Genomic DNA, 16638 nt, shown 5'->3' on the forward strand with positions numbered 1-16638 from the left:
TTGTTCTAAAAACATAAGATTGACAAATTTTTTATAGAGAATTCTACTTCCAAAGAGTCTCTCTAGGATTTCTGTTATTTTTAACACATGTTGGTTGTGAACTAATTGACGACCACAAGTTGGGATCGCTCAACTTTTGAATAAGACTATTCAATATTTCAATTAGAAGAAATTTCAAATTTTGAACTTTCTGAAGAGACAGATGTTGAATGGCTGAAAGACCGAAAGTTACAACTCAGTCACATCTCTAGAAGATAAAGACACGGTTGAATGGAAAAATATTTTCATTATGCCTGAAATACAGATGATACAGTATGTGTTATTATATAAGCAGACGAAATTTTTATTTTCTAAGTAGTGAATTTTTTAACATTATCTCACTACTTGTATAATGACAATTGGTATATTACTCCATGTTCAAATACTTTGAAAAATCTCTTGGTTGAATGGCTCTAGAATATAATAATAAAATTAAAAAAGGAAATATCTAGTGGAGGCACACATTATGGGGTCCCACATGGTTTTCGATTGAATATTAATAATATGGAATTGTTACATGCGCTTCAAAAAGAACATTTTATTTGCACTCCAAATTTTATGTAATTGAAAAAAAAATACACTTATGAAAAGTGTAGAATGAAATTTTTGTAGTGCTAAGAACATTCCTCCTAGTATATTAGGGCTGGTTTGGTATTGTTGTGCTTTGAAAAAAAACTGCTTCTGCAGTGCTGTGAGAATAAGCGGCTGTGAAATAAAGCAGCAGAGTGTTTGGTAAACTTTTTTGTAAAAGTGCTTTTGAAAAAAAAAAGCAGTATGATAGTGTTTGGTAAACTTTTATGTAAAATAGATGTGACTGTGTAAAATGACCAAAAATGGTATAATACTAGATATGCTATTAATTTTATTTTCTTAACAAATAAAGATGAATTATGTTGATGCACAAAACCGGAGGTCTTGGAACAACGTAAATCCAACCGTGAATCTGCAATGAAATGTAAATAACACAAGATGTATCGTGGTTCACCCCAAGGTTTGGGCTACGTCCACACTGATTATGTATTTATTTGAGGGAATAGAGAGGGAGAGGGTGAGAGCTTCTGAGAGCTTCTGAGGGTGAGAGAGGGGATCTCAGGCCTAGGAATTGACCTCAGAAAATGATCCCCCTAATTGTGAGGGTGAGGGGTCTTTTTATAGAATAAGGACTCCTCACTTATTACATATTTGCCCCTTCCTTTATCACATAATTACATTTATGTCCCTCGAGTATTTGTACAAGATCTAAATACGAGACCCTAAATATGGTATAAACAAATTACTAAATATATTTTATTTTTAAAAGAAAAATATTTATAAACTTTATCTTAAATATTAATTAGTATGATTACTTCAATTGAAATACCTTCGTATTTCTCACAACTCAAAGTGCGAGTGAACGGAATTTGTAATGTATTCTGGTTAAAAAACTTTTAAACCATAACATACAAAACAACTCTAGATATTGGGTTTGCTTGGTGGGTGACCAATTGAACAAACTTTCATGCCTTTAATCTAATAAAAACTTTGAACAAAATCCATCACCAACATACAATCTAAAGAATGACATTATTCAATACTTCTTAATCTCTCTCTCTCTATCCACCTCTTTCATTGTTTGTACAAGCTGGAGTGGAAATTAAGCAAACATATGTTATTTACAGTAGCAGACCTGAAATCCAAAGGATCATTCCACTGCCTTAACGGATCATCGGACCATCTCATATTAACATTGTCAATCACCCAGCCATTGATGTGTTCCATGATGATCCCGGCCGTGCTGTGTTTAACAAGTCCCTGGCATCCCGGTCTGTAGTCTACCAACCCACCAGCATTGTTAGTCCATCTTCTGTAAGTCAGATCCAAGTTAATGAATCGTAAATCACTGAGAAGCCCGCCTTTAGAACCTGATAAGAATACTCCATTCTCGGAAGTTGAGGTGATATTAACGAAGAGTAGGTTAGAGATTGAACCCTCATTTGACTTTGAGTGTCGAGGACATGTGGTCGCGTAGATTGGCTCCGCTCTTCCCCACCAGGATCGATCATAGTATCTTGTGCTCATATTTATGTTTGAGAAGGTAATCTCACTCACATTTCCTGCACAGGTGAATAATTAGTAATCTTGTTGTCATACTGAGAGAGCTATGACAGCAAGCCCTGATCAGCCTTTATTTCATCAAAACATATGCAGGTAAAGGCAGAATAACAATAATGAAGAATCAAAACCCTCCCATTAAACCAGAATTATTCCGCAATGACAAGGTGGCTACTACAAAATGCCATGACTGATGGTTATAGGAAACCATTCATACGATGATAAGGCGATACAGACAAGCAAGTATAGAATAAGATTTCAAAGTCCTTTATTGCTTTCAATTGTTATTCCACACATTCAGGGAGTTATAGATGGACTAACAGTCCAACAGTGTTACAGTCATCTTACCCTTCCCTACACCCTGTAAGGCGTTTATGGGCTGCCAAAGAGCGGAAAATGTGATTCCAATGCTAAACAAAGAGCGGAATAAGATTTCAAAATCATTTCTTCTTTTTTTTTTTAACTAGAGGTTATATGGTTTATTAATCCATTTTAAGAATGCAACCCTTAACACACCACCTTACAGCACAACCTGATGACAACCATGCACCACATGCATCCATGTTCACGAAGGCACTCCTCTTGTAGTTGAATATTCGTTCAAGATTTGTTATTTAAGAACCCATCATTCATGTTAATTAATCTAACAATCCACTTTATCTAATTGCCAATATCCAATACATGACATACGCAACTTTAAAGAATCCATCCACAGATACAAAGTCTTTAAAAATCGATATGAGCACATAGTGAACAAAATTGAAGGAATCCATCCATACGGCTTTAAAAATACTGCCTGATCAAACACAGTACACTAAAATGCCAATACTGTATTGTGTTCGAAACTAGGCAAAGATTTTCACTGGTGTTGGCTTGCATGCTAATTTTCTTCAGTAACCACAGGTTTTATTCCAAAATACCCCAATTTTGTGAACTTTGTCATTTCAAAACTTGATTGGTTAGGGCTCAAAATTCTTGCTCCCATTGTGAAAACACTATGTACTTGTTAATCATTCAACATTGCCTCTGAATAACTATGTACTAGTTAATCAATGATTAATTATCCCACCACAAAAGCTGGAAAAAAGAATTACTGCAAGAATCTTTACATTTAGCTCTTAATTTGAGAAATTAACAAAGGAAAATCCTACATTCAATTGCAAAACTTGTTAATTTTAGGTTACAGGAATCAAATGAAATTAAATGCAGAAACAGAAAAATTACCAGACTTTGAGAAACGGGTGGGATTTGTAGAGAGCTTGGATGGTGGGTTTGATCTATTTGGTTCATAGGGTGAAGCGGCAACAGAGTCGCGATAAGAATGTAATTTACTATTATTAGCATTTGACTTAAACTTGGAGTGCTAAAAAACAACCGATTCTTTTCTCGCTGTTCTTATGAGGCTAATAATATGATAGATAATAAGAAAATCAAACAAAAAATAACTATCCAAAACACCATTGAAGAAAAACACAAAGCAAGAACTCACCAGAAAGCAGGATGTGATTCAAAATCTTCCAATTTCCAAACTTTCCCAGTAAGTGGCTCCAGAATCTGAAACCAATGCCCAAACAATCAAGAAAATGCATATAATATTCTTGGAAATGCAGCAATACAAGAAAATGCAATCAGAAGTGTCCTTAAATTATAGTAAATTACAGAACCAATATATTAATGAAACCCATAGATCTATGAACCCCAGATTCGAACAGATCTACAGAAAAATTTGAAACAGGAAAAACTTAAAAGAGAGACTCTGGGAATAGAGCTTCATGCTTAACAAACAAAGCAACAAAATCAATAAATTAAATGTCTAAAACAAGCTCTTTAAACCCAGAAAAAGCTATTAACCCAAAAAAAATAACCCAGAAAAGTTAACACATTTTCCATTAAAAAGCAAAGAACCCAGAAATTCATAAAAAACAACAGAACCCAGAAAAGATAACGAGAGAGATCGACCTGGAGAACGACAGAGATCGTTGGGAGGAAGGAAGGTTCAGGTTGGAGATTGGGTTTTGGGGGGACGAGTTGGGAGTGAATGAGTTGACGGGAAGGAGTGAAGTGAACGGGAGGGAGTGAAGTGAGATGCCAGAGCAAGAAGAGAAGTGAGACGCGAGAGGGTAGGATGGCCATTTGAAAACTTTCATTAAACGGTACTGTTTACCCGTGTTTTCATAATAAAAAGCTGTTTTTTGAAAGCAGCAAAACCCAGCTTCCACTTTCTAGCTGTTTCTGGCAGCAACTTTAAAAATAAGTGCCTTGTTGTTTAATTACCAAACACAATTCTAGCAGCAACTTTTTTTCATCCTAGCTTTAAAAAAAATTTAAGCTGTCACAATCGTAATCTTATGGCTGGTTTGGTATTGCTGTGCTTTGAAAAAAAAATTGTTTTTTCTGTGCTGTGAGAATAAGTGACTGTGAAATAAAGCTGTAGAGTGTTTGGTAAATTTTTTTGTAAAAATGTTTTTGAAAAAAAAGCAATATGATAGTGTTTGGTAAATTTTTATGTAAAACAGATTTGAAAAAAACCGGTTTTTCAAAGTTGGGTTTTGCAGCTTCTTGTTTTGGGCTTTTTTTTTTACCCAAAATTGTGAAAAAAAACTAAAGCTAAATTTTTACCAAACACAAAAAAGCTCCAAGCTTTTTTTTATACTAGTTTTTTTTCAGAATCACCGCAGTACCAAATCAGGCCTTAATGTAGTTAAAGAACTTGGTTTATAATTATGACGTGGCCGTGGTTACTAATTATGGGGAATGTTATGCTTAGATCGGTTATCGTAAAGGGAATGCATTTGTAGAAAGCACTTTTGTTAATAAGCACTGTATATGTTACAAGTGTTTTTGTTATAAACTTCAGAATTTTGTAAATTTTTTCAAAAAAGAAGAGAAAAGAATGTAGTAAATGTTTTATTAAAAATTCATGTAGTTGGTGAAAAATTACTTGAAAGTGCATTTAAAAAGGTCATCTAACCTGCGTTTGTCTATAAAACGGTTTTATTACTTGAAAAAATTTATGTTCTGCTAAACGTAGTTAGAGAGCGTTTAGCAAGAGATCTTTGGACTAATATGCATAAAAGGAAGGGAACTTTAACGAAAAGTTCTCGGTATTGTTCATTTTAACGAAAAACCACATTTTTACACTAAAAAGTCAATCATGGTACTATTTACTTTACCCTTTATTTTGTCCTTATCTTTAAAACTCAAAGTTTTCAAGTCATTTTCATTAGTTTTTCTTTAAAAAAAAAACATTTAAGGATACCAACTACGGAATAGAACTAGTAATGGCTAAACAAATAATAAATCGCGTATCATAAACCACAATTTAGTGCACCTTAATTGTCTAACTAATTAAAATCCGTAACCATAATCTAAATGTTCACATCTTCCTAGACTTTTTGTATGAATATTCCATGTATACAAAAGCAAGAGTTGGCCTCCTTTAACCACCAATCCATGTTGCATCTTAAGCCAGAAAAACGAACTTTGAATTATTCAACCTTTCGTCCCTGCTGTAATTCCTTACAACTTAAACCATGTCAAGTGGAAAATTGACAGCTTGATCCTGACAATCATATACGTAATGATTGGACTGAATTTGAATCACTTAAAATTACTGTATTTTTTCTTTCTCCACTTGCTTTGTTACATAGAGCTTCTACTTCGCGAATGTAGCAAACCATTTAGAGTTGCCTCAATTGATTAAAATCGTTTATTCTTGCACCCAAAGTTGTAATCAAAAGTATGAAGCTGAAGCTTTGATATTGAAAAGTGAACGTACTACTTATCATTACACGAGAATTTGCATACTTGAGACCATAACAAGGTTTACGTTAATTACCAAGTAGATGTACTACTACTAGGACCAATTTTATAGAGATCTGAGGACGTGGTAGCAGAAGAATTAATCCATGTTGCATCTGATGAACCAACAAGGCTCTGAGTTCCACTTGTACCCCCCTGTGCAGTCGGATCAAACGGGTTTCTCAAGGTTGCTAACTTCAATTCATCGCCGTAAATATTTGGGTTCATGACCGATTCACGAACAAGTGTCCGTCCTTCAAGCATGCTCACTACTGCAGACATGGTCGGCCTGAGAGCTGGGGCTGGATTGATGCATAAGAGAGCTACCTTGACCATTGTAATCACCTCTTCCACTTCAAAATCCGACCCCAACCTTGGATCCACTAGCTCTATTAAGTTCCCCTTTTGTTGTAAAACAAGAGCCTGAAATAAGCAGATAAAAAAGACCAGCCGAGATTAGCTACTCAACGTTGACATGTACTCAAGCTCTTAGAATGAAGATCTTACCCAATCCACAAGGCATACGAAGTTCTCATTTGGTCGATATTTCATGTTGTTCTTTCCAGCAACAATTTCCAATGCAACTACACCAAAGCTGTAAACATCTGCTTTATATGTTAAATAACCCCATAGTGCATATTCTGGAGCCATGTATCCTCTACACAACAAATTCAGTTTCAAGGAGTTAGACAAGACATTAGTTCCTGGGGACATTTCAATAAATAAGCATGTAGAATATAGTAGCAGCACGCTTACATGGTTCCAGCAACTCTGGTGCTAATGTGAGTGTTCTCCTCTTCGTCAAGCTTGGCCAAACCGAAGTCAGAGATCTTTGCGTTGAGGTCTTGGTCTAGCAATATATTTGTGGCTTTAATGTCTCTATGTACAACCTTCAGTGGCGACTCCTCATGCAAAAAAGCCAGACCTCTTGCTATACCTATGCATATTTTCTGCCTTGTAGACCAGTCCAGCTTTAATGGACCTTCCTCTGGACCTGAAACAAACATGAATTTCCAAGTCCTTTTAATTCACCATTCCTGTGTAATTTTGTTACTAAACTTGATAACTAAGCTTACCAAACAAAGTATGTGCAAGGCTATTATTTTCCATGTATTCATATACCAACAGTAATTGGTTTGATTCAATACAACATCCATACAATCTGACAAGATTTGGATGATGCAAAGCAGATATCATGCCTATTTCATTCACAAATTCCCGATTTCCTTGCCTTGATTTTGATGATAGTTGCTTAACCGCGATTATAGTACCATCCAACAATATACCCTGCATTTTACGTAAAAGCCAAATAGTTAATTCAGGACACACAAAAGTACGGGAAAAGACGCAGGTTGGATTAAACGGTACCTTGTAGACAGACCCAAAACCGCCTTCCCCGATTTTGTTTTCGGGATCAAAGTTGTTAGTGGCAGCTTTTATTTGCCTGAAGGTGAAAAAACCAGTTTGCAGATCCAGTCCTCTTAGAGCTGTCCAAAGAACAAAGTCAGAAAATTGGTAATATCTTATGCATTTACGATATTTCTTTTGAACTTAGAGCCTGAGAGTGTATTTCCTAGCAACATGGAATTTGACCAAGTGATGCAACGAATAATATAGGAAAAAGGACAGAAACTCTAGAACACAATAAACCCTAAATTCTTGTTGATTCACACAAATGAGAACAGCAAGAACAAAGAAAATTGTTGATTCCTATGGAATACCCAAGTTGATAGAGGAGAAGAGAATAAACTTTAAGATTCAAAAACTGCCCAGCCATCTAGGCTTAAAAGAAAATATAAGGTGAAAAGGCTGAATCCCAATAGTCCCAACACATTGAGCCTAGCCAGGAATTTATTAAGACCCTAGGTAATAAAGCCAAACCCAAAATTACTTCCAATTCGATGCATCAATACTTATTTAGATATAAATGCATAGATGATCATGTCTCCTATCCAAATGTTTCTGCATCACCAAGGTACTACATCAAACTTTCACAGTAGCTTAATTAGTAGTACCTTTTTCCCTTGATGTCTTGCTACCAAGACTGCCTCTCCACCAAAGAATCAAGAAAATAAGGCACACAACAAAAGCTCCAACTGAAGTTCCAACCACAATAGGTATTTTGCTTTTGCTACTTGGAGGCTTGAACTCTACACAATTTGTAAAAGAAATGAAAAACAAAGTCATGAACGACATATAAAGGCTCCTTTCTATGATCTACAGCCGTACAGAGGGCATATAAATCCAAAGTAAACAAACTTTCGCATGTTTGCGTGTGTGTGTGAGAGAGAGAGAGCTGCAATTTAGAAGATACCAGAGTCTACAGAGATAGCTGATATAAGAGGACCATATGTTCCTCTCTTTGGGGAAGTTGTTGTCCCTTTCCCAGACCACTTAAACCGGATCAGTAAAGTTTTATCCTTAACTTGAACTGCTTTAAGTTCCTTAACGACTACCCTATCAACCCCTTGTGCTTCCTTTTTTATGTCAAAATCCTTCCACACTAGTTTCTCCTGTAACAAACTTTATCAATCAGAGAATTCATCTTCAGTAGCATATAGATAGAGCGCACAAAATAAGGTGCAGTTAACTACCTGAATATAGACATCAAATATTCGCCTTCCTAAACTGTGAAAAGATTTGTTGCCTCTGATTATTATCTCCGAAAAGTGAAGTTTCACGGTATAATTTCCATTCCCCAAGCAGCGTGCATAATATGTGAGAGAGAGAGGAGATAGGCGTGCACTCGTGTACAACTCTGAGTTGTTCAATTCAAGCACGGACATATTATTTGTAATGTACGGCTGGGTGGCGTTAACGTCCCAAAAATGTCCAGTGGTACTGATTCCCCAATTAGGTATCACCGCAACAAAACGTGAATCACCACCCGGGTCTTGATCCTCTTCAAATACGATTCCTCCAACAGTGGTTTTACTTCCTCCACAGTTAATATGTAATGAGTACTCCTCTTCAAAGATAATCAATATCATATCAATTATAGTCAGATTATACAGAAAATACCCTTTCCCATCATCTATTTGATGAAAACTGTAATTATCCCAGTTGGGTACGTACTAAAAAAGTATAAATTATAATCATATTTTAAATCTAATACATATGTTGTTTACCTTTTGGACACGAAATTTTTTCCAGGCACCCTCCAGATAATCTACATTAGTGTAGTGAAATTAGCTTATTATGTAAACTTGAAGTTGACATAATGAAAAGGAAAAGAAAATCGCTCCCATGTTGAAGACTAATCTAGTTAGAAACCTTACGAGTTGCCTTGTCCGAAAAAGCTTTTGAACAAGTTCCTGATATATACATGGTCCAAAAGAAAATTAGAGGTGACTCAGGTGAGTGAAAACAGTGAACTTTGCTGAGCACATCAACTAAAAGAAAACTGTTCTTACAATTGTTCTCTACAAGTAGTTGGCTGCTCGGAGATCTGAGAAAAATTATTGTAAGAAAGATCCATCTGGCTGCACACATTCACAGTAAATTCGTAAGCCATTATACCGGCCTCTACTAGAAAAGTAAATGTTAAAGTGTCTATAAAGTTGTCTGCTAAAATGATTATGACAGAAAATCTTAGTCTTTGGTCAGCTAAATGTCTCAAGAAACACAAATATATGCTTCTGTCAATCTACGCAAACAGTACATCCAAAGCGTATATACCCGTTATGTGTAACATAACAATCAATTAGAAGAATATATAGTTGCCGGATTCCATGGAAAAACAAACTCTAGCAATCTGGTAATATGATGGAAAACATACGTTTTACGATGTCTCTTCATGATCCAGTCTGGAATAGGCCCAGTGAGCAAGTTGCTTGTGAGATATCTATTCCGGAAACAATTAATATATGGTCACATTCAGTTAAACTATATAAGTACTGTTCCAAGGGGGTAGTTACACAGACGAAATATTGACTGGATAAACAATTAAAGAAATTTTGATGTTTCTTACAGCCACTGCAAGTTTGACAGGGCCGCCATATCAGGAATGTTTCCTTCCAAATTGTTGAAGCTGAGATCTCTGCAAGAAAATAACTAAACTTTTGTTACATGGATGCCTGATTAACTGAAGAGAATGAACTCGTTAGCCAACTCGTGAATAAGAAGATATCAAATAATTTTTCTGCGCACTTGAACAAGAAAAAACAAAATGAAAAATGGAGAACAGTAGTATTACAATACTATCAAGTTTGCCATTGTTGGAATATAATGGGGTATACTTCCAGACAAGCCACAGCTCCTCAGCATTCTGTAACATTATATTGGCAAAAGTGCGCACTAAGTATTGATTAGTCTAAAATTACAAGAAAATACAGTACTTTCACGACTTACAATCTATTCATGCTTGTCATACTACTCAAGGGTGGAAATTCTGAACCCTCTCCACCTATATCACTGATCCTTCTGCATTAAAAAAGGTCCGTTCAATAGGAAGTTATTACAAACATGTAAACCCAGATTACGTTATTTTAGCATTAATGCAACTTAGGATCGAATGCAGAACTCACAGCTCTTTTAAATTACTCAAGACAGAAATGCTCGATGGAATTGGACCTTGGAAGCCACTAGCTTGGATCTCTCTGTCAACAACAGAATTCAAATCGAATAAGATGTTACACTAGAAAAGCTATACTTCTTAACAATTTTGAAGATGGAATAAGAAAATCACATACAATTTGAACAACAAAAGTCGAAACGGATAGATGCTACACCAGAAAATTATATACCCTAACAATTTAGAATATGGATTAGGAAGCTCACAGTTTCTGAAGTTGTTTCCAGCTTTGAAAAAAATCAGGTATTTTTCCAGTGAATTTGTTACTGCTAATCCTACTGCATAAATGCAATCAGGAAATACAATAAATCCTACGATTTTGTAACGGATTTACAAAGTAACAATAAGAAAGAAAAAGGGTACAAACACGTACAGTTCTGTTAACTCGGTCAGATTAGTGAGAGCCCTGGGCAGCTCTCCTGTGAGATTGTTGGCATTCAGATTGCTGTAGGTACCAATGCCAATTTATCAGTACTGGTTCTTACTTATTCAAGGTATCTAAAAATTAAATAAAAGCTTACAGATAATTCAAGAAAACCAATTTCCCAAGCTCAGGAGGAACAGTTCCAGAAAACATGTTATTCTCTAAGCTCCTGCAAACTTATTCTCTTTCATCAGCATTACAATACGCTAAACCAAGCACAAAATTAAAATGGATGATTACAAATAATATAAGGTCATAACGGGAGATCAAGCCAGAGCATACAGAGAGAGTAGGGTGGTAATGTTTCCCAAGTAGCCAGGGATTGGTCCCGTTAAGTTGTTCACGGTAAGGGACCTGCAGTGTACTCATTTTGTTAGTGCTATTAGTATAAACGGCTAACCTTGAACATGAAGTTGAGAAATCATTTACAGAGATTCCAACTTCGTCGAAGCCCATTCACGCGGTATAGTACCGCTGAGGTAGTTCCGGGTGAAATCACTGTAAGCAAGAGAAAAGATATTAGTCCACCAATATTTGTGGAAATGATGTAAAACAACTTTTCAGCGAATATACAGCTGAAAATGTTTCCTTTCCTTACACTTTTTTTAGGTAGGGTAACTTTGCAATTGATAGTGGAAGTACACCAGCAAGATCTTGCCCTTTGAGAAAACTGTATCACAAAATGTCAAGGGCTCACAAACTTTAAAAACTGTATGCAAAACGAATCCTAATACTTTATATCTGTGAGAAGTGAGGACAAAGTCCTACATTAGTGAGGGACCAAACCATATGCAAGAGCTTATAAGGAGTTGAGTTGTTACTCATATTGTCAAATGACTTTTATGGTGGAACCTCAACTTCTTTATGGTATTAGAGCAGGTTTGCCCACGTGTGAAGTCCAACAACCACACATGCTCAATGTCACCCAATTTGTGTTGTGCATGTGTTTGGCTTGAAAATTCATCACACGTAAGGGGGCTTGTGAGAATGTGAGGACAACGTCCCGCATCGACGAGAGACAAAACCATGCAAGGGCTTATAAGGACTTTGGCTTCTCTCCGTACTGCCAATTGGTTTTATAGTGGAAGTTCAACTTCTTCAATATCTACTCTTATGAACACAAAGGGGGATTATATATAGCAACCTAAAATGCAGTCTTAGAGTCCGTAATGTTGTTACAAAAACCTGCAGGCATGGTCGACCTTGGCCCAGTGTGGCTGGGCAACTGTCCAAGGCCCAAATGAATTGGCGGCACCAAAGTTATTGGGGGTGTATATTCATTTATGTTTTCATAAGAGTATAGTTTTGTAAAATTTGGTTAAACAACCAAGAAGTTTAACTAGAACTAGTGGTTTTTGTTGCCTAAAATTAATGAGAAGGTCCTGAGTTCGAAATACTATATGTGTTTACTTTACTTACCAATTTTTAAAAATTTCTTTTTATAAAAGTATAAATTTATAAAATTTAGTCAAATAATCAAAAAGTTTAACCCAAAGTGGTGGTTTATATTGTTTAAAATTAACAAGGAGGTCTTGTGTTCAAAATGCATTTTGTGTTTTATTACTTTTCAATTTTTACGAATTTCTTTTCATAAGAGCATAAATTTATAAAGTTTGGTTAAATGATCAAGAAGTTTAATCATAAGCAGTGTTTTTTGTTGTTTAAAATTAATGAGAGATCCTAAGTTTGAAATGCTATGTGCATGTTTATTCTTTCAATTTTTACGAATTTCTGTTTGGTTGTTAATTTCTTTTTAATTACTGGCTAGCTATGTGGGTTCCAGCTTTTAAACATTCATTCCAAAACAAGTCTAACTTTCAATATTCTTTCAAAAAAAAAAAAAAGTCTAACCATCAATGGAGAGTAACGTGTAGATCGATTTTTTAGACCAAATTTGCAAATCATATAAAGTGTCACCACTATATTTAATTTAGTGCTCATTCATTACTTGCACATATCAATTAAAGACTTGAGAATATGATTATTTTTTCAGTCCCATATTGACAAGGTTAGTAAATAAGAAAAAAAGTCTCATGATTTATATAAAAACATTTTAAAAGTTCAGATAAAAGGGAAACAAACTCATCATCTATATACATGTAAGCTCGGGGTTTTTTGGTTCCCTTCTCTCAAATGCAAAATTAGTTTTTCCGTATTTCTAAATTATTGAATTTGAAGTGTTTTTCTAAGCATAAATTTATCGAAGTCTCTTTTATTTATTTTTTGAAAAAACGATATTATCTACACTAAGAGGGAGAGGTGGGCTAAGGCTCACAATAGGCTAGCAATAATGTGGTTTAAATTCGCCTTTGACGAGAATCGAACCTGAGACCTCTCACTTACAAGTGAAGAGAAATACCACTAAACCGTAATATTAAATGACAATTTTATCGAAGTCTTATGTGTGAAAACAAATATTTTTTCGTATATGAAGTTAGGGTATACATTTTGGAGTTGGGCGGGCCTAAAAAATCTCAAGACCGGCCTTGCCTACAAGCATACACAATGTTATTACAAAACAAAATAAAATGTTATGCCTGGATTATAGTGGAACTATCCAAAAAAGAAAAGTGGATTGGAACGCTACAGGAGATAATTCAATCTATAAATAACCGAACGTAGAATATAGAAAAATAAGGTTTAAAAGTTGGCCTACATGCTGACAACATGGCAAAAACCATCAGGGTTGGAGCAGTTGCAGATGACAGTGTTGTTGTAGAGAGTTAATTTATCAGATTTTTGGGTAAACCAATTTGTGTCATTGAGGCATGGGTCTATGCTGAAGTTCCATTCTTTTTTCCCCAGTTGTATAAGTATTTCTTTGAGTACTTCCACTGCGCACACAAAATAAATCCATCAAATTTCTATTTTATTAAAAACATCTTATTCAAGAATCCCATTACTTTCAGAGGATAAAGAAACAAGGGGAATTCATGTAAAAGAACTTTATAGAAAAATACATTTGTAAGTCAGAGGTCTTAGATTCGATTTTCGCCAAAAACGAATTTGAACCACATTATTGCTAGCCTATTGTAAGATTTTGCCTACTCCCTCACTCCGTTGGCGTAGATAATATCGTTTGTTCAACAAACAAAAAAACATGTAGTTGAGTACGTAATATGAAAATTCTCAATCATAGAGACCAATTTTGGCATTGAGCACTCTGATATCTTCTTGAGTGCTCTTCTTTTCAACAAGGTAAAAAAATCCAGACTTCCATAAAATACAAAAAATTTAAATTTAAATTTAAGAAACAATGAGGCTTCAAATGATAGACTTTTGGTATTACCAACTTGAACATTGAAAAAAAATGCCAAAATGAAAATTAAAAAAAAAAAGTTACCAACTTGAAAAATAAAATTAAAAAGGGTAATGAATTTATTTTTTTAAGAAAAAAAGGGTACTGATTTTTGAATTCTCGTTTACTGTCCTTAATTCTTTTTTTTTTTTTTTATCCGACAATTTATAGAAAAGAGAGAAGTGAACTAGGAGTGCTCTAACACTGGTGTAATCTTTACACCAAACATGTTTGAGAAGACAATTCTTCTCTTAATCAAAGAGAAAAGTATTGCACTACTGAACATTCTTATCTATTCTAAAACATTAGAAGAAAAACTGAGCTTGAATGATACATTTTCAGTATTTCTAATACCAAACTTAAACAATAAACAAAACAGCAAATTAGAAAAAACGCACTCTCGCCGCTATAAAATGCCAAAAAGAAAGGCTTCAAGAGCTTAACTAGGATTAAACCCCCTCAACTGACTGTTCGCTTGTCATGTAATCTTAGTTGCAAAATTATATTGGTGCCTTCGTGTTTTGCAAAGTAGGCATGCTTACTTTAAAGTACTTTGGGGTGTTTTTCTAAAATATCGAGTTTAAAGTGTTTTATCTAAAGTGCTCAAAGATTATATGAAGATGAATAAAGTTAAGGTCTACCCTAAAAACAATAAGAAAGTAACTCAACTTTTAGAAGCACATACAAACCTCCTAATTATTGCCTGAGGTGAGATTAACAATGTCAACAAAATGGCATGTGCATAAAAAGCTGCCCTTAAAAAGATTAAGAAGTAAAAAGAAAAGAAGAATAAGAGTGACTTGCTACCTTCTCTAGGAGCAGTTTGAGATTGTGCTTCAGCTTTGACTGTTGATGAAAAGCAGAAGCAAAGGATCAATGTGAGCACGATGAGAAATCTTGCCATTTTCTTCTATCGTTACATATGATATGAGCCCCCCAACCCAACCCAACGCACATGACTTTATATAGCAAATATCATCCAGCTTAATTAATCATCTGACCATCAATCTCAATCTTCTTTATTAATGAAGGGTCCCTCCCCCCGGCCCTTTGATTAGAACGTACAAACACACTGTGTCAGTAACTTCCAAGTCAACCTAGTTCCCCCAATTATTCACAAGATTGTCCAAGTGTTTTCTTTATCCTTTTCAAAATAATGGACCCTTAGAATCTTGGCACGTAAGTAAAGTAATGGACCCTTGGATTAGTAACTACTTTGTTTAGCTTGTGTCCTTAATATGAATCTTTGACTACCCTTCAACATTTTATAACATTGAGGTTTTCCTTTCATTTTTATCTTTTCTTTCGTAAGTGATATTGAGGGAGTAAATCGAATACCAAGGAAGGAGCCAAGATTTTTTTTCTCGGGTGGGCTATAAGATCCTCCTAATATTGTTTGTCACATAATCAACTAAAACATATATACATATATGCTCATCTTTTCTTCGGTTGTCGGATATCCAGGTAGCTTTCTGATCATGAGTAATGACATACTTACTATATTTTTCGTACTACGTTTGTATCACATTTTTAGGGAGGTAGGGCCTACCAACACATGTGAATCATGTCTATTAGAGAGATAATACAAATGTGGCATGAAAAATGTAGTAAGATTTGCATTTTTGATATTTAAATAAGTGCTCTTTAAAATGGCCATATTTCAATTTCCTAACACAGACCCTCGTGTTTTTTTTTATAAAAATAATTAACACGTCATTTTTAGTCTCCTATACATTCTTTTTTAATTTTAGCCGTTAATTTTGTTTGACTTATTCAATCTAATAACTAAAAAGAAAGAAGAGTGTGTGAGAAGCTCTAAGTACACTTTTTTTCCCACCCTTTATGATTTGTTTCCTCAAACTAAGACCACTTTAGTTTTTTTTTTTTTTGACTAAAAATATTATCTACACTAAGGGGAGGAGGTGAACTTAATTTCACAATAGGTTAGCAATAACATGGTTCAAATTCGCCTATGGTGAGAATCAAACATAAAACCTCTCACTTACAAGTGATGAGGAATATCACCAGATCATAGTACTAAGTGGCAAAGCCACTTTAGTTTTAAAGAAAGAGCATATTATTAGACGAAAAAGTTCAAGTACAAATAAAGACACAAAAGTATACATTTTGAATTAAAATTATTATTTTTATGACTTTTTTCTTATAATAATGGAGACATAAGTCGAGTAGGTTGTCGAGTATTTAGAACTAGGAGAAATGCTAAGGAGATCGTCTCAAAGTAAAACTCTCCATAGACTTTGTCACTTTTTCTTTCTACATATTATTTTATAATGTTGTCACGAGAATTGTGCCACAAAAATGAGATGACAAAGAGTCCATAAAGAGTCTTACTTTTAAGAGAGTTTCCTTAGCATTTATGGTAGAACTAGTCTTTACTCGTGACCTTTGCTC

At 34.8% G+C, this 16638-nt stretch overlaps 2 protein-coding genes across 3 annotated transcripts; both read right to left on the reverse strand.

Annotated features, from left to right (window-relative positions):
• Positions 1-1523: 1523 nt before the first annotated feature.
• On the reverse strand, positions 1524-4359 carry LOC126623385 (uncharacterized). 2 transcript variants are annotated; one of them, XM_050292278.1, is made up of 4 exons: positions 4090-4359; positions 3620-3684; positions 2007-2132; positions 1524-1882 (listed from the first exon to the last, which is right to left on the reverse strand). In XM_050292278.1, exons 1-4 carry the CDS (start codon positions 4275-4277, stop codon positions 1851-1853), a joined length of 411 nt encoding a protein of 136 aa, XP_050148235.1. In that variant the 5' UTR covers positions 4278-4359; the 3' UTR covers positions 1524-1850. The 2 variants fall into 2 exon arrangements, with proteins under 2 accessions (XP_050148235.1, XP_050148234.1); XM_050292277.1 differs by having other exon boundaries at positions 1524-2132; positions 4090-4351.
• Positions 4360-5857: 1498 nt separating this feature from the next.
• LOC126623380 (probable leucine-rich repeat receptor-like serine/threonine-protein kinase At3g14840) lies at positions 5858-15167 on the reverse strand. Its single transcript, XM_050292265.1, has 24 exons — positions 15034-15167; positions 13585-13762; positions 11527-11598; positions 11358-11426; positions 11211-11282; positions 11026-11097; positions 10878-10949; positions 10711-10782; positions 10458-10529; positions 10282-10353; positions 10127-10198; positions 9902-9970; positions 9710-9775; positions 9345-9413; positions 9210-9245; positions 9060-9100; positions 8526-8899; positions 8246-8444; positions 7947-8081; positions 7300-7418; positions 7008-7218; positions 6688-6925; positions 6439-6589; positions 5858-6354 (listed from the first exon to the last, which is right to left on the reverse strand). Exons 1-24 carry the CDS (start codon positions 15128-15130, stop codon positions 5965-5967), a joined length of 3018 nt encoding a protein of 1005 aa, XP_050148222.1. The 5' UTR covers positions 15131-15167; the 3' UTR covers positions 5858-5964.
• Between the last annotated feature and the right edge of the window lie 1471 nt (positions 15168-16638).

The sequence above is a fragment of the Malus sylvestris genome, chromosome 5, assembly GCF_916048215.2.
Source record: "Malus sylvestris chromosome 5, drMalSylv7.2, whole genome shotgun sequence".
Lineage (NCBI taxonomy): Eukaryota > Viridiplantae > Streptophyta > Magnoliopsida > Rosales > Rosaceae > Malus > Malus sylvestris.

What these genes read in the sequence shown, in the direction of transcription:
- LOC126623380 (XM_050292265.1), bottom strand. Translation starts at nt 15,130, where the DNA reads ATGGCAAGATTTCTCATCGTGCTCACATTGATCCTTTGCTTCTGCTTT. An exon ending in TTTTGCCATGTTGTCAGCAT is followed by an intron (nt 11,599 to 13,584) that starts GTAGGCCAACTT and finishes TTTGTGATACAG; the next exon opens with TTTTCTCAAAGGGCAAGATC. An exon ending in TTGGTTTTCTTGAATTATCT is followed by an intron (nt 10,950 to 11,025) that starts GTAAGCTTTTAT and finishes TGGTACCTACAG; the next exon opens with CAATCTGAATGCCAACAATC.
- LOC126623385 (XM_050292277.1), bottom strand. Translation starts at nt 4,277, where the DNA reads ATGAAAGTTTTCAAATGGCCATCCTACCCTCTCGCGTCTCACTTCTCT. An exon ending in CGATCTCTGTCGTTCTCCAG is followed by an intron (nt 3,685 to 4,089) that starts GTCGATCTCTCT and finishes CATTGGTTTCAG; the next exon opens with ATTCTGGAGCCACTTACTGG. An exon ending in GAATCACATCCTGCTTTCTG is followed by an intron (nt 2,133 to 3,619) that starts GTGAGTTCTTGC and finishes TCACCTGTGCAG; the next exon opens with GAAATGTGAGTGAGATTACC.